The sequence below is a fragment of the Trachurus japonicus genome, chromosome 1 (assembly GCF_045865225.1).
Source record: "Trachurus japonicus isolate A0001 chromosome 1, Traja_1.0".
Classification (NCBI taxonomy): Eukaryota; Metazoa; Chordata; class Actinopteri; order Carangiformes; family Carangidae; genus Trachurus; species Trachurus japonicus.
Genome location: NC_140907.1, coordinates 30,865,638 through 30,883,891, shown reverse-complemented (window position 1 = coordinate 30,883,891; position 18,254 = coordinate 30,865,638). Strand labels below are relative to the sequence as shown.

At 42.4% G+C, this 18,254-nt stretch overlaps 1 protein-coding gene across 1 annotated transcript in view; it reads right to left on the bottom strand.

Annotated features, from left to right (window-relative positions):
* Positions 1–4,603: 4,603 nt before the first annotated feature.
* Positions 4,604–18,254, bottom strand: part of LOC146992242 (vasorin-like) — a 31,141-nt gene continuing 17,490 nt past the window's right edge. The window contains exon 2 of the mRNA XM_085785003.1: positions 4,604–9,115. Within this exon, the coding sequence (XP_085641129.1) occupies positions 6,974–9,094 (2,121 nt within the window). The 5' untranslated portion in view covers positions 9,095–9,115 and the 3' untranslated portion in view covers positions 4,604–6,973. The remainder of the gene's footprint in view (positions 9,116–18,254) is intronic.

Here is an 18,254-nt window from a genome sequence, read left to right as displayed (position 1 = left end):
GCGGTAAGTTAGGTGCAGTATTTGCACAAAAGTATGCATGCACACTGAGCAGGGGGAGGGGTTGGGGAGGGGGCTTAAGAGGCTTGTAAGGTCCGTTTAAACCATTATCAAGTCCAACAATCTGTCTGCAGTTGGATTTCACCGCACTCACTCTTTCCTCCCTCCTCTTTTCTCTGCTCGCTCCATCTATCCACCCCCAGCGAGCGCTGACCGCTTTCATTACAACCAGATTGTTCAAATAAATCAAGCCTCTCCCTCCTCCCCTGGCTTCTTTTTTTTCCTCCCTCTGTTTCTGTCTTTTCTCTTGGTGCCCCACAGCAGTCCATGTGGAGCAAGGTCTCCAAACGAGAAGCACATTTTGGGGCTAATAAGGGTGATGGGCTGTGAAGTTGGGGTTTGTTTTAATTTAGGGGCGTCACTGTGGCTCCACTGTACGCTGTATGCATTGTCCATTTTAATTAAGGAGGTTGAGCCAAAGCTTAAACCTATCAATGAAACCAACCCAAGTCAACCTTTGATCATGTTGGGAACCGGCCATGCTTTTTAATTCTTACCTTGGGTTGTGAATGTGTTGCTGGCTCTGATTTAAGGTGTTTGTACTTGGAACCATTTCCACCAATGTGCGTCCAGGTCAATGTTGCATTGCCGAACCTACGCAGTAGATCAATAAAATGTCTTTACTTCATCAAATTTGCGTGTGCCTTTCTTAAATTCAGCACTCAAGTGGAAAGTTTTGTTGTTTAGAAACATTTTTTGCATTGCTGGTTATTAGCCAAATACCTTTAAGTACAAAAAAATCATGGACATGGGTTGTGTTGTCTTTGCCAGGAGCAGGTGGTGGTGATTATTGCTTAACAATCTTGGCCATCATTGTGTTTATAAGACAAGAGGTTATTATTCACCATCAGAGCAGATACATCTTCAGGGCAGATTGAAGGCTGTGAGAAAGTGATGGGCTGGGGCTAGCCATTATCATGCTAACCTCTCTATGAAGAAAATATGTGATACAAACAAGTGTTAAAGAGGAACTATGCAAGATTTCCACCTTAAACAGCTTCGGAGTAGGTAAAATGACTTGTTACGGGGAGAATGGAGGCTCTCTGCCTTCTACCTAGCATCTCTTGGCAGAAAACCTTGCAAAATCAGGGCCTCCGACCCGGTGTTTCAGATCTCGTCTCATGAGAAACATGGACTGCTTTGCAGCAGTACGACACAAACACACCTGGTAATCCGTAATCTCTTGTTAATGTTACCCACCTCGGTAGACATCGCTCCATGGATTGCCTTTTTGCCAGCTTTGTTGAAAATAAATGCACATAGCCGGGGGCAGGGAGTAGGGTTAGCTGTGACCGTTAGAGAAAGAAAAGTGACCAAAACAGCGAAAAAAGTGACTGGACTTGTACAGTGACAATCTTTACTGAGCTAAGACTGATGAGAAAACAGTTTTAGAAATGTAGCAATAGCAAACCTTGATAAAATGCTAAGTAGATGACTGTTCATGCCTTTCAAACTTTCCAAGTTTCAGTCATTCATGTGAATGACTGATTGACTGACTGAATGTCAGGCCTTGCCTCCATTAACACAAAACCAACAAGCTAGCTTAATAGCATTGCTATGTATTTTGATGTGGCCCACTTGTTTCTCATCAGGCCTTTGTGGTGATGTGCGTCCTCCCCCTCTCCCAAACACAGAGTTTAACTGGTGGTCCACATCCATCAAGTTGGACCACTCACTCCTCACAGTGTAGAAACATCCCCCACATTTGTAAGTGACAAGTCTTACCTTTGATGCCAAACACATTTTTGTCTACACCTGCGTAAGAGCTTACGAACAGACTTGCCAGCGACCGCTTGGTTACCAAACTGATCTCATCTGTTAGATCTGTTACTGTCATCTTATATTAAAAAAAAACTCTCCCAGTTCATCAGTACAAATTGTCTCATATCCATACCTCTGACAGGTTCAGACAGCGTGACACTGAATGCCATTCTGGCATTGTGGTGAAGTCTGTTATGTTTCTGGGGCAACATGTTGTCACGAACGGTGATCTGGCGCTCGTAAAATGTGTTGTCGTTGAATGGAATTCTCTTTTTTTTTTCAGAGAAGAAAAATATTTCAGTCACAAACACGGTCCTCGTGGCTCCATGTCAGCTTCCTGTTATATCTCTCTGTGCTATTATTATGACATTTTATTAGATTTATATTGACTTTTGAGTACACTGCCCTCTGTTTTGCTGATTCCTAAAAAAGAAATCTTTCCTTTCTGCCACAGTAATAGTACACCATCTGATGCCACGCCCTTTAAAATTAGGTCTAGTTTTAGCAAGCACATAAAACAAACAAACAAACAATCCTCACCCCACTAGTAATTTTCTGTGGAATTCAGGATGATAATCTGAAAGCCCGCCCTCTCAGCCACAGCGGCTTTAGCCAGTCCTTCAGCTCTTTAAAAGAATCCCCCGAATTTTAATCCCTTTTTCATAAGAAACCAAAAGGCTGTAATTTGCCGCAGTATAACTAGGTAGCTCTATTTCTTTATTGACTTCTTAGTGTTTATTCCTGGCCACTAAACTTGTTCGACTGATGCTGACCTCAGCAGGAGGTTGTGCTTAATGTCCTCCTGTATCTGTGTTTGTCTCATTGCTGCCTGCTTGTAAACCAACGGCCGTCATGAACGTGCTCATACCGTAACAAGTGTCATTTGTAAATGGGGCACATGCTGCTAACACCTGTGGGGGGGATCAATTGTGCTCATGCAGATGTTTCACTGTTAGAAACTGCGTCTGAGTCGTGTGATTGGTGACTGTCAGGGTTTTCCATTTCTTAGGTCATAATTCATTTTTTGACCTTTGTCCGTCTGTACTGCAAGAGAGCCTTCATCCCATCCCAAGTCATGGCTCATTCACTGTGTCTATTTTCTGCATTGAAAATATAGATTTTTAATCTCTCGATAATTAAGACTTTTCACTTACTAGCATCTGAATTCAAATGGAAAACATAATCCTTTGTCTCTAAAGCTCTTCCACATTGTCACCACTGCTGCTTCATGAGTTTCCTCCAACAAATGAAGCAGAGCCTCTGGCGTCTGGGTGTGCCACTTCCAGGGCTTTGGTATTTTTGATGTTGGCTCACAGTTAAGTCTCACTGATTGATACCTGTGCACTGACCAATCAAAAATACTTTTCTTAAAATAGATCATGGAAATATAAATATAATTCTTCCAAAGCTCCAGAGCAGACATACCTGAGCAGTGAAGTCACTGCTGTCTCCATTTGTTTGGCCACAGTTTCTGATGAATGCATGTTGCTGAACCACAACTATCTGAATTTATAATCTGAACATCAAGCTGGTATAGGAACGGTTTGCCAGATTCTCAGAAGAGAAATTAACCTTCTACCCTTACATGTTGCATCTTGTGTGTTTGGACTTTCAGTTTATTGTGTGTTGTTTTTGTTGCACTTAACTGTGGCTAACACGTGAAAAAATGTAAACTCTGAGTCAGCAAGCTCTGAGCAGCCACTGGCAAAGGCACCCGAGGTCTTGTAATCAAAATGATTTGGAAACTCTGTGCTATTTTGTAATTTTTTCCACTGGCATCTGTTCTTGGCGATTAGCAGGAAATACAGAAAATGACCTCCATCCACACACCAACATAACGTCACAAATAATCATGTTGTGGTTGAGGTTAGAGTGTGTGTATGTGTGTGTGTGTGTGTGTGTGTGTGTGTGTGTGTGTGTGTGTGTGTGTGTGTGTGTGTGTGTGTGTGTGTGTGTGTGTGTGTAATGATGAATTGAGAGGTACAGGCTGTGCACAGTCTCATGTTGTTACTGGAAATCCTTTCTCAGTAGTTGTTTTTAACACGGCTTTATTACGACACCTCTGCACATTCAAAATGGACTTAATGGCCTAGAATTGGCTCAAATCCCTCAAATCCACAAGCAGGAGGGGGAAAACAGCTAAAGCCCTCGCTACTGAGCACATTAACATGTACATTACTGCACTATTAAATAACTCATAAAAGTGACTTGAATCTGCAGCCAACACCAGTCTTGATTAAACACAAAACCACAGGCTATTATTATTGTCGTCATGGCATTTTAATACTGTTCTTTTTCTCAGCATCGCTTTTCTGGCAAACATATACACAAAAACATAATTGACATAATTGACAAACATAAAACAGTAAGAGGAAAAAAAAGTTTCCCTAAATAAACAGGGAAGGTATTGTAACAAGCATGTTGAAAATATTTCAAACATTTCCTGTCCAGCTCACTGTCCAAAGCAATACAGAGTGTCTTCCAGTTGATATATTGGAGGAAAGCAGATATATGAGCATCTGTGTCTGTGTTTATATTGGAATATTGACAGAAATGAAGGAAGGACTGAAGCCAGAGAACGGTAAGTTGATTTTGGACAGTGCTAGTGCATGTGTAGTGCATGGACTCAATTATAAAGAAGACAACGTACTGTAGATGTGGAAGTAAAAGCAAAAAGCAAAAAAAATGCAGACATGCACACCTGAACAAACGAACTGATAACACCCAGTCGTCTAAGCTTTCAGTTGAAGGATATCAAAGAACCAAGGAAGGTCTTTTTTCTTCAACCTGGATGAATTGATAACATTACATTTCATATTTCTTCATTTTTAGTTTGCAATGTAATATAATGCACTGTCTTGTGAGGCAAAATAAAGCCCCTTTTGTTTCTGAAAGACACATCAACTTGTAACATGACACTACAAGATCTCAGTAGGGCTCTGCACCAATGTTGCTAAGGCACGTCTCTGTAAGCCTGTTGTACTTTCTATTTAAGATTATTCTTTAACATCTTTTTAAAAAGAAATGATATTTCAGAAGTAAAAAAAAATAATAATAAAAGGAAAGTAACACTAAAAGCTAGTGACATTCTCAGCCCCAGACAGGAAAAAGAGAATAAATACCTAAGAATGGTGCATTTCACAGTCTGGTTAGCAGTAAACAAGCAAAACAGTCTCCAAACACACGAGCCAGTAATCATTGTTGAGCACAAACACACTGGATGGTTAAAGTGGAGGGAGGTCAGAAAACCAGCAAAAGTGTGTCAGAGTACAAAAAGCTGCAGGGGAACTCTGTTTAGGGGGCGGCACAGTGGGTCAGCGGTTACCACTGCTCCCTCACAGCAGGAGGATTCTGGGTTTGAATCTGCCGACCGGCCTGCAAGGGTTTCCTCTGAGTATACCAGCTCCCTCCCGCAGTCCACAGAAACAGCAGTGTGGTTAATTGGTGACTCTTATTGTCCAAAGGTGTGAATGTGACTTCTGTATATCAGCCATGTGATTGACCTGTCACCTGTGCAGTGTGTACCCTGCCTCTTGCTCTTGCCCAAAGTCAGCTTTAATTGACTCCAGCCCCCCATAAGCCTCAAAGAATAAGCGGTATAGCTAATGAATGGATGGATGGAATACTTTAAACCATATCTCAGAAATGTGCAGCTGAGAACGGAAACATGTGTCTAAAATTTACTGGCACTCACAGTAACTCACCACGAATGTCTCTTTTTTGGGCACGCGTGTGCCACTTTATATGAGTGGGATATGTGGCAAAAAGCCTTTGAACACGGTTTTAGGAGCTCTGGCAGTCAAATGCAGTCTGAGGCTTGTCTTAACCATGGAAGCATTGGTAGACCTGGCAGAGACAGCAAAGTGTCTGCCACTTGACATTTAGATTTATGTGGTGACTTCCTCAGTTATACTCTGTACAGATAACAGTGTTTTAATCTAATCTTTTCATTAAAATTCTTATGATATTTGATTATTGCTGGTTGCTTTTAGCGCTGGCCTCACTAGTAAACTAGCAAGCATTTTAAAGAGGAAAAAACAATGACATTTCAAATGACAGCAATAACAAAATCTGAATGGACATCAACGACAAAAAAACACAGTAAAAAAAAAGGAAAACACATGACAGAAACAGAATATTATATCAGCTAGATAAAAGAGCCTTCTAGTCACGGCACAGAACAATGCAGGCAAGTCCATTTACAATGGCTCTTCGTTCAGTCCATTTATCTTTCACAGCAAATTTATCTCCATGGAGCCAGAAGATTTGGGATGTGTGGAAAGAATTATTGTGGATCTGCTGACATAGAAAAATCCAAATCCGCATGTGATGAAACTTTAAAGTTTTGTTTCAGATTACATCATGTCAACAGCACTGTTTGGAGTAAAGGCAGCTTTTATGGTTATCAACCTATTACTAGCTTTATGATGTGTTTTTTTTTCCTTATGTGACCGTTGGTCTTGTGGCAGTTCATCACTGGGACATCAAAAAGGAAAAGGAATATTTCTTTCAGTGCAAGCTCTTTGTATTAATTCCCATGAAGCAGTTGGAGTTGGTTGAAAAAACCCCATTTTGTACCAGGACGTGTGGTCCAAGCAAGTCTGGATCCCTGTTTTTATTTAAATCACTGTCATTTCCTCCTCTTCTGTAGCCATAAATCTGGAGGCACTTCTCTCCTTACCGTATCTCCCAAATCCAGCAACAAGATTACAGCTCATTCACACAGTGTCTTTCATATTAACAAAGAAATATTCAAAAAATGAGCCGCCGATTACAGTTGTGTCAATGCAAAAAGGCACTTCCGTTTTCACTCTGCTACTAAGACCCCTCTAGTCGATTGCACTTAGGTTAATCACTTGGTTAGGTCTCACCACCATCAAACTCGGCTAGTTGACTTTAAACCACACTCTGTTTATTGTCCCACAGTGGTTTAGCACATTTCCAATTTGCTACGTAATCTTAAATTCATCATTTAGTGTTAGCATTTGAACAAGTCCAAATAAGTAAGTGCCACTTTTCGAATTGTGGATTTGTGAAATTGGAATGAAAATCATATTTTGTACCACTAAGTGAGCCATAACAGGATCTCACAAGTCCCGATGGGCAAGCCCAATCACTCCAACATCTTTCCAAGTGTTTGTATTTTTTTTGCATCTCAGAAATAGGATGGCTTTAGGGATGCTATATTGTTATTTGATGGGCAGTGTCCTTGCATCAAAGGTACTTCATAGTCTAAGCTCCCATTTTGTTGCAACGATTGTGGCAGCTGTGGATTGTGACAGCGGTCAATCTCAGGCTGTTTGTGGGGTAGTGTACCATTTCCTCCATTCTCCAGGCATGCCTTGATCCCCTCCAGCTCCATGGGATCAGAATCAGCTGGGCCCAGCTCAAGCTCCATTCCTGCCTTGGCTTGCCTCCTCTTCCGCAGACAGATGATCGTCCCAGCCACCACAGCCAACCCCAGCACCAGTGCCAAGGCAGCTAGAGCAGGGATTAGAGTATCTGTTACCTGGTTCTGTGTCTCCACCCTCGGCTCTGAAGATGTCAGTGGGACCCCCTCAGTGCGAGCCTCTGTGCATGACACTGTTTCTACAGAGCTGTTGGCTCTTGAGTTGACTCTCAGGGGACTGGCACATACTGAGTAGGTACAGTTGGGTCTCAAACCTCGCAGAGTGTACTCAGGATAAGATGCCGGTACACTCAGGATCATGGGGCGGCGGTCAGGCCCTGAGAGATTGCGGTAAGTCAACCTAATGCCACGGATATTTGGTCGTGTCTCGATGAAGCGGTGCAGGTCCAGAAGGATAGATGTAGAGGTTACCTGCCGTGAGCTGATGGCATCAAGTTCAGCAGGTATCACAGGGACAACTACAGAGACTTCTGTTGGTGAAGGTTTTGGTGGTTCAGGAACTTCATCCACATTTTCACAGAAGAGGCCAGTGGTACCTGAGGGGCACACACAACTGATCTGACCCAGTGGGTCAAAATTACAAGTACCACCATTGACGCAGATGTTAGATGGGCAGATGTGCTGCTCGTGTTTACCGCTGGTGGTGCTGGGGGAGACCGGAGGCTCTGGTGGAAGTGGGTAGCTGTCTGTTTTGGAGGAGACTGTTTCCTCACTGGGTGGAGGAGGGGGAGGAATGGCATTGGTATGGGTAGTTTCTGGAGTTGTGGTGGGCATCAGGGGAACATGAGTACTTCCAGTGGGCAAGCCAGTCAAAACTGTTGTAGTTGGTGGACATCCAAAGTCTTTGTGCTCCAGCGCTGAAAGCTTCTTCCCAGCATTAACTAGAGGGAAGTGACACCTGGTTTCCTCAGGCCTTCCAAGATTCACACCTTTCTCTTTTAGCCACACAGGGAACCAGGCTAATGGACACAAGCAGTTGAATGGGTTTTCAGCTGCTGTCAGCTGCATCAACCGAGGGAAGCTCTGGAAGAAACCCTGAGGAAAACCTTGGAGATTGAGTCCACTGAGATCTAATTCTTGAAGTCCAGTCAATTTCTGGAAGTCCTCCATCTTCAGCTCACCAAATGGATTGGTTGCCAGGCTGAGCTTGATCAGCCCTTTAAGGGAGTCTTGCTTTAGGGCCTGCGGCACCTCAGTTAACTGGTTTAAGGAGATGTCCAGCTCATGGAGGTTTCCGAGGGAAGCTATGAGATCCTCATCCACAGTGGTGAGCCCAAGAGAGGCAATCTTCAGTGCTTCTAGGTGGGGAGTCTGGAGGTCTGGGGCTCCCAGGTTTGGGATGTTGTTGTTGCTCAGGTCTAGAAGCAGAAGTCTGGGGAAATTAAGGGACGGCAGAGAGGTGAGCTGGTTCCCTTGGAGCTTGAGTTCCAGTAGCATCTCTAAACCATCAAAAGCTTCATAATCTATACTCTGAATGCGGTTTTCATGGAGATACAACCTCTCCAGCTGGACCAACCCAGAAAAACTGTCTTTTGAAATATGGGTAATCTGGTTAGAGGTGAGATCCAAGTTTTTCAGCTTTGACAGCATCTCAAACGCACCATCTGGAATCTCTGCCAGCTCATTCTGACTCAAGTCTAGCATCTCCAACTCCACCAGGCCTTTGAAGTCATCTTGGGACAGAGTGCTGATACCGTTGCTGAAGATGTAAAGGTCTCTGGTGGTGAGAGGAACATGGGGCACAGTGCTGGCTTGTCGATGATTGCACATTATTGAGTCCTGGACTGGGCAGGAGCAGTCTGCAGGGCAGTCGGAGGATAAAACCAGACCAGATGAGAGGAACAAGAACAGGACGTAAGGTAACATGGTGACGTCAGGCCTCAGACTCTGAAAGACATAAAAGAAGAAATGGTTTGTATTAGTCACCATTTGAATACTCAGGTGGTCCAACATAAAAGTGAAATTTTACAGTACAAAATTAACATTAAGTAGAATGAATCAAATAAAAAGGTTATACATTTTTTTCTCAGTCCTATTCCTAAAGCTGCACAATCTAGCAATGTAACCCACAGGCATACTGTATATGCAAACAGTGAAAATTACTCTCTCATTGTAGGGATTTTATGGTTTATATCCTTAATGGCCAGACACCCCAGGGATCAGGACCCATAGGCCAAGGCGACAGGTTACCGCAGCCCACCCAGGGTGACCCCTCCTGGGGTAAGTGAGAAACCTATTCAGCCTTTTTCCTGTGTTTATGACACAGTCCTTAGCCCATGCAATGCAGTCTGCTGTAATGCAGCTGGACGCCCACACGGCTTCAACATACAAACATACCCAAGGCAAATATGCTGTGAGGGTGAAGGCACACACACGCATACACAAACATTCAATCATATGCTTTGACATATTTGCCTAATCATGTTACCAAAAACATAAGCAGAACACACCAGACTGCAGGGAATTGCTGGGCAAGCGGTGATCTATGAGTGTAAATGTGTTGGAGAGAGTGAGACGATGAAGGTGAGTGCCAAGCTGTAATTTATCATAATAAAGCACACAATGAATGTGTGTATTTGTGCACACGTTTATGGCACAAAGTTTTATCAACCAAACTATCTAAACACATCACGTCACTGTGCAAGAATATAGACAATCACACCCTTATCTAACCAGACCTCTTTACTTTCTCATAATTTGATATAATTGTATTGTGTGATTGTTTTGTAGCCACTTGACGCATCCATTGACCTGGTTTGTGTTAATAAACTCTTGCACTCTTGCCCTCTTCAAGACTCCTGAGGTGGAAGTTGAGGAGAAACCTGAGATGTTTTTATTAAAGTCAGGAACGTACCTCTGGCCCCATGCCCCCGTTCCCCCTTCTGCCCTTTGTCTACTCCATTTATTCCCTACGCCTCATAACATGCACCATGCAATGTCAGGTCTTGTCAGTCTGGCAGGAATTTGCAATATACCCTTATGTTCTGCCTTTATTTAGCACAGTAGAAAAAAGCAGGAAGAGGGGGGTTAGGAAGAAAGAAAGTGGGAAACAGAGAGTTTAAAGTGACTAATGTATTCTAGTGGTGACCAAGATTTAAAAACCAAAGTTGGGACTTCTAAAAGCAGCTAATATAAACCAGAAGTTGCCAAAGCTAGCAGTGGTGTGGTGGTAGAGCTTCAGTGGGTAAAAAGGGAAAGATCAAACCTTTCATCTTTAATCTCTTACTTGACAATAGCCTACGTGTTATGTTTTAATTAGCCGGTCCATGAATAGCAGTTCTCAGCTAGATGCTACCACTTTTTTTTAACATGCAATGGCATTTACAGCAGGCTACAGGAAATCTTACAAGTTAAGTGTTCAAACTGGATTCCTTTAATTGTAAGAGTCTCTCATTTTACGCATGTTTTACTTTTCTTTCTAACGCTTCTTTTCTTGTACTGAAGTTAGCATGCTAACTGGCTAGCCCAGGCTCGGTTGTGCTGTCAATTCACCTTCTCACTTGACAGTCCGTAGTAGTTTTTGACATCTCATGAAAGACAAACATGATCCAAAATGCAATGTGATGCTTTGACAGTTCACCACAGGAGGAAGTTGAGTCACCAAGAAACTGAAATGTTTGTGTGACAGTGATGGGATTAGTTTTACTTTGTGCAAAGACATGAATAGAGACAAAGGCTACCACCGCAAACAAATGTCTGGCATCATCTGAAAGTCACCAAACCACTCCGTCACTGGAGTAATGATCATTATTCAGACTCATGGCTAAAGCCAACGCCAAAGGACATGCACGTTGAAACTGTCGGACAGCATGCTCCACTGATGATGAAGTATTGCTGCTATGCTCTGCAACTGCTTTTGTTTAAGGTGCATGCCTCAGTCGGCCTACAGACGCACTGTGCTTGGGAATCCAGATCTTTCTTTGTGTGCACACACACTGTTTATAGAACAGTAACATGGTTATAATAGGAGCTACTTGTCATTCCTCTAAGGGTGCTGCTGCCGCTGGTACATTTTGATTGCAGGGGAGGAGAGAGGAATGACTGGAATATGAACGGAGGAATAATTGTGTTTCAGAGTCAAGGAAGAGGGAGAGAGAGGTTTTTTCTTTTAACAGTTTGCATATTAAATACGAAAGATAACAAAACAAGCTTTTCTTCCACCACTACTTAAAATAGATCCTTTTAAAAACCATGTCTGCCATCTCAAATCCAAAGCAAACACTGTGCATGTGGTCTCCTGGCTTGGCTGGTCCAACATATGTCAGAACATGCACTGTTGTAAACCCTCCAGAGAGGATGTGTCATCACTGTATAAGTTTACTGCAGGGAAACACACTGGCTGCATGCTCTGTGCAGGCAGGTGATGAGGTGGAAGCACCTTCAGCCACAGAGGATAAGGATTCAAACCTCCATGACTGCGAACATCCGCCCTTCTGAAGCTTTCTTGTTTGAAAAACTGAATCTCCTTCACACTTCAGGGATTCAGCAAATTATTATTGTTTTTTAAAGCTGTTTTTTTTTCAGGCATTATCGTAGCTGCAGTGAGAGAGAGGGACAGGAAGGAGGAGAGAGGGGATGACTTACAGCAAGGGGCCAGAAAGAGCTTTTATTTTCTTGACTCCTTTCCTGAAAGATTACTCCCACAGTGAAGGGATTGCATGTTATTACAGCAGACTTTGGTAAATTATGCCTTTAAATGTCACCTTTTGACATCTGTAAATGTCAAAGCAGCTGATTTTAAGACAATATTATCAGTGTGTCACAGCAATTGTCTTGACTTTTTTTTTAGAAATCTTTGCAGAATAGAGTTAGTAGCTGGGAGGAAATGTCCCAAACACAATATTTTTTGAAGAACTTGCATTAACTTCAATCACAGCTGCTTCATACACCAGTACACCTCCTCTTATTGTGAAAGCTTTTCAAAGGAATGACAGGATCAAGTGGGAGGAAGCAAGGATGCCCAGAGAAGATGAAGTGAGGAACGAAAAGCTTACAGCTTAATCTGTGCGTGCCTACTTCAACATCTCAGCCTTTTGGTCCTGTTGTTTGATACTGAACTGGAGCCCACATCGCAAAGCCAAGAATCTGCCATCCAGCACATGCAATCAGTCCGGCGTTACGCTGTAATAACAGAACTCTGGAGTTACGTTCTCTTTGCTCTTTCATAAATTCATAATTAAATGTGACAGTGAGCATTCTGCTGCTAAGACTTCGTGGCACGCAGTGAATCCTCTGCTATTTGTATGAGAGCAGATAAGGCCGCGTGATGAAAGAGAAACGTCGCCGTCAGGATGACATGAAACAGGTCAACATGCACCCGAGACCTGTAGAGCACTGCACATGTACACACACACACACACACACATTCCTGCACATGTTCACACCAGCAGACACACACACACACACACACACAAACACCGTCTGCAACACAGCTGGATTCTGTTACCCACAATACACTGCAGCCATCTCTCACTGTGAGACAGAATGAAAGGCCCACATAAACCTTTGTCCTCCCCCGTGATAGGAAAAAGGTAGAGAGAAGGGGAGACTAATAGACAACGAGTGAGAGAGGGAAAAGGATATGAGACGACGGTGCAAGAGAGAGAGAGAGAAATTTAGTGTTTTAATAGCTGGTAGCTGATGACTGCCTCCATTCATCCAAAATCTGCTGTAAACAAACTGACTCCAACGAGCCTACAGAGTAAAACAAAAACCAGATATGACATTCTCTCAGACTGAGGACGAGGGAGTCCGAGAAAATCCTGTTCAAGCACAAATACTGCGACCTGGCCAACTATGACTCCTTGTAGTTTTATTTTTTGTAATACTCTGGAATTATGTTGATGCTTTGGAAAGCAGAAGTGCACTGCATTGATTGATCAAAATCAAAATACAGCCAGGTGCAATATCCAAATCTCAGGTGCTGCAATATTTTAACTGAGGGAAATATGTCAAATTGTTGTTGTGTATTGTCAGCACCATGTGTTGTGTTGCTGCAGAGAGGCCCTGGCCAACAAATCATAATCTTAAGATGTAACAGGACATGTTTGTTTATTTGTTTGGTTCAAACCCAACACAAATCAAACGATCAATTTCATATTTTCTTATGTTAAAATGAAAAACAAAATAACCATTCTCACTGAAATCACATATTACGCCCATACAGTATCAGGCAGCTCCATAAAAAAAAACCTTCACCGGTACCGAGGAAAGTAGAAATGATATGATTTGCAAAACAAAATACAAAATGATGATATATTCTTCATTCATCTTTATATTCTGTGTTACTGACCAAAATGTGTTGTGTGATCGCTGTGAGTATCACAAACAATCACTGCATCTCTGTCCTTACAAAAAGCATCCAGTTAAACCCATGTGTACTTCTTCCAAAACAAAACAAGAGCCAACTCCTAACAAACCCTTTTCATTAGCTCTACTTCGGCCCAAAACTCCTCAGGTCACCTTTAAGTAAATGCAACTGTGCAAACAAAACACAACACAGCTTTCAGCAGAACGCACTGCTCCACTTAGCTGAACCTTTTTTATTTACAGTAATCAACTCTTAAAGGATTTACACCAGCCTCCTTAATTGTGAGTAAAAAGAAAAGAAAAGGTTTCTCTTCCCTTCTCCAGCTTGGCCGGGGGTTTTTGCCGGTCATTATTAGAAGTCTTTAATTGATGTCAGATCTTCAGCTCCTTTAGTTCTTTGTCATTTGTTTGTATTGTTTTTCCACTTCATTCCTATCAGGGGTGAGCACTATCAAAGGGAGGATGCGGTTGAAACCAGGACATGGAGGTTTGGTATTCCTTATTTACACTCCACGCCATCAGGGAGCATTATGGAGATTAAAGAAATCACCAAGACGACTTGGAAACACTGCTAACAAAGGCAACCACAATAAAGGAGCAACAAAAGGAGCAGTTCTGCCCGCTGCTTTAAAGTTACAGGTATGCAGGTATGACTTAATGCTTAACGCCGTCTAGAAGCAGGGGCATGCAGGAGGAGACTGGAGGTAGAAAGAAGGAGAGAGTGGATCATTAATCCTGTCTGGAGGTCCGTCCACAGGGAGATGACCTCACTTTCGTGGAGGAAAAAAAAAGAAGGTAGTGAGTTAGTGGTACAAACTTTACCTTAACTCCCTGTGGTGAAGTATCTAGTTACCTCGTGGCTGAGGAGCTTGAGGGTAAAATCAGTTTCACCACTTCAACCTGTTGCCTCAAAAGCTGCAGCTAAATGTTCATATACTGTACGAGATGGTACACACACATCTGGATCACTACACACACACACACAAAATGTCTAAGATACTTATTTTGATCAGGTCAAACCTTTTCCTTCACCTGTATTGGTTCATTCTTAAAGGTACAGTACACGGTGCGGTTACGTGATGGGTGCCGTGTTAAAGCTGCTTTGCATGACATGAATGAAGTGAATGAGTAAAGCTGCATTTGTGCCATTGTTGTTATAGGTGGTGACATGTTGATGATCAAGTCCTGTGAGTCAGAGTTCAAACCAGGAAATGGTGCCACATTAATGGATCAACAACTCCCTGCAGCTGTTGGTAAACACTTTAGTAACAGTGGATACAGCATGGCGGCAGCTCTTGCAGTTTTTTAGTGTTTTGTTTTTTTGGTTTTTTTTATATGCGTTAGTATTACTCCAGCTCTAAATTAAACTCATGAAACTTCAACATCTGTCATGTGACCACTGGAGTTAACTTGATTGGCTGGATGGATCGATTGATTATTTCCAATATCCTGGATGTTGAATCAGACATTTTAACTCAAATCTTGTGGATCTGAAGTTTTTTTTAACCTTAAATTTTTCATTTTGAATTTGTGATAATTGAAAATAAGGGTGCCTTAATTAACGTTAGCTAGTACATTATTAAGGATTAATTAACTGTTTACAGATATATTAACAATCATTATTATGTTGGATTAGGAAACACATTGATTAATGTAGCCTATTAATAAGCAGTTAATTAATGTTTACTACTCAAAGTTAGTTAATAAATTATTAAGTAATAATAAAAGTTGAATAATGTAATTAGTTATCATTATGTATGCATTACTCCGCATTAATTAACACATTTACATATTAATGTTTAATGATGTGCTAACTAATGTTAATTAAGGGACCCTTATTGTAAAGTGTTACCCAACAAATAATATAAAATGTGATTTTCAGTGCAATTCAGTGCAACAAATTCACCGCTTTTTAATTTCCAGAATCTGATGATACAGATTTGCCTCCATGGCCAAACCAATGGGAGTTTGATACTAACACATGCTTGTTTCCGCTGCAGTCACACTTTAAAAATGTTCTGCAAAATCCGAAGTGCTGTTAAATGTGAAATGGCAAGAATTTATGATGGATGAAGAGACGGTCATGAGGAGCAAGTTGAGAAAATTAAAAACAATAAACACATTGAAATCTCTCATTAAACGTCGGCAGAGGAAGACGTGTCCGTGGCCTCGACAGCGGAGCGACTGTACGCCCGCAGCGAGGCGAAACAAAGCAAAAAACCTCGACCGACACCAGCAGCACATAAATATGTCACAACAAACACAATGGACTGTGTGAAAGAAACAATCAAACACACGCTAAGTACTAGTGTAAAAACTTAATTACAAACACAACCTCCCACACAAAGTCCTCTTTCTCCAAAGCTGCACAGAAAGCCTCAGCCTTTCATCTAAATAAAAACACACACAACTACACACAAAGGAAGTAAAACCCGTCAACTCTCCTACAAATCAATATCTCAACATGTCACAGCTCATCAGTAAAACTGTCTAAAGGTTTCGTTGGCAGCTGATCCTGAGTCAGATGTCTTCTTACCTCCTTTTATTTATCGTCTTTCCCTCCACTCATCCTTCCTCTGTGCCTCTTCCCAACTCTCGATCAAATCAACATCTGCTGCTCCGTGCATCTCTGTGTCCACATTTGTCTTTACACAAAAGCAGAAACAAGCGTTTTTATAGCAAAGTCACTATTTCTCCTCCGTCTGGCCCTGTTCGGTCCCAGTCGTTCTTCACGGCAGAGTGCAGATCAGTGATATGACAGAACCACCCAGCAAACAAGCTGGATTATTGTCTCATGATCAATCATCATTCGAGAGTGATTTAATCTTTGGTGTCGGGCCATGCGGCTGCCTCACTGACGCATGGCTGTTTTTTGTTGTCTGGCAGAGATGCCAGCTAGCTACTGTATGCTGCTGCTGCTGCTGCTGCTGCTGCTGCTGCTGCCGCTGTTCATGCTGCTGTGATGGAAATGCAAAGCAGCACTTGAACACCAAGCTGCTGCCCGTCAAACCTCGAGGAAACATCGCTGCGAGGGGGTGTGGAGTAAAACACTACAACCTGCCTGTTTACAACCTAATCTGTCTTTAGCTGGAGGTGTTAGTGGGCACAAGCCAACAGACACTTTTTTTTATTATAAATTGATTTTTTTTCCCTGCTTAAGTCGTTGTAGACCAGACTTGTATCGTCAAGTCCCAGATATTAGTCTAAGTGGAGCGTGCACTGTCTGCCAGTAAATCATGTTGATGTTTAAACTGCAGGTACAGCAGTCAAGAAGTTGTTGCTGGTAAAATCATTATAAAGGCAGAAATATTTCAGTTTGACACTGACCCGTCTCATTTTGATTTATTGTGCATTTTGGCTCATGACGCTGATCACTGTTGCTGCATTCCTTCGCGGCGTTGCAGATATACTGTACCTGCCGCTTCTCTGGTTCTCTGCACACTTGTAATGAACTATGGTCTAAGTGCCTGCAAGTAAAAAAAATAACTGAAGATGGTTTCGTCTCTGTAGTTTTGCCGTTTATTCTCCATGTGGATGTTGCTAATCTTAGAAAGCAGAGGTTAAGGTAGCACGGGTGCAGTAGTCATCAAGGCACCATGTGGTGTTTTCACTGGAAGCAACTGAAGCATGTGAAGGCCGAGGTTACGCCTCTGCAGAGAACTGACGCTCTCTTGGTATGACGTAGGTGTGGCCATCATCGTAGCCTGACAAGCACCTCCGACGCACCTCCGACTTCAACAACTGTGATTGGTCACTAATAGCGTCACATTTCGTCCCACTGTCTCTCAGCTGTTAGACAGAAACACAGGATTCTCCCTCCTCCCGTCTCAGTTGGTTCAACATCTCCAACGTCGCCTGTTTTCGCTGCAACTTCGCTGTAATCTCAGTAAAAGATGCCGATGTTGGAGGCTCCAATCTCCCCAGCATGTGAAGAGCTTCTGGCGTGGAAAATCACACATCCAGATGTGTTTAACAATAGGTTCTAACAGCTGGATGTTTACTTCAAACATTTGCAACTCCAATTTCCCTTAATGCTTTTGAAAACTGTCCCATAATCATGATTGTGTGTCATTATCCTCAATGAGACTACTGCAGCAGTAAACACACCACAGCAGGCACCTCTCCTTGTCATTGGCTTTTTAACTATTTATGTGAAACAATAATACGATGGAAACTACACATCAAATTCTTTAAGTATGAAAATTTGACAGTGACACTTTAGTATTACTTCATACTTTGCTCTCTTTCCAAATGCAGTAAATCTTTAACTGTCCTGTTGTCCTCTTGGGTCAAGGAAGGAAGGCAGGAAAGAAGGAAGGCAGGGAGGATGAAGGGAAAGAATGAAGGACAAAGGGAAAGATGGGAGGAAAGAAGGAAGGGAAAAAGGAAGGAAAGATAGAAGGACGGAGGGAACAGTTTGGGTCAAAAAGGCGGGAAGAAGTAAGGACGAAGGGAAAGAAGGAAGGAAGGGGAAAAGGGAGGAAAGAAAGATGGAGGGAGGGAACAGGTCAGGTCAATTGGATCAAAAGAGGAAGGAAGAAGAAGTAAGGACCAAGGGAAAGATTGGAGGAATGAAGGAAGGGAAAAGGGAAGGAAAGATAGAAGGAGGGAAGGAACAGATTGGGTCAGTTGGGTCAAAAAGGAAGGAAGAAGTAAGGACAAAGGAAGGAAGGAAAAATGATTGTGGAAAGAAGGAAGGGGAAAAGGAAGGAAAGAA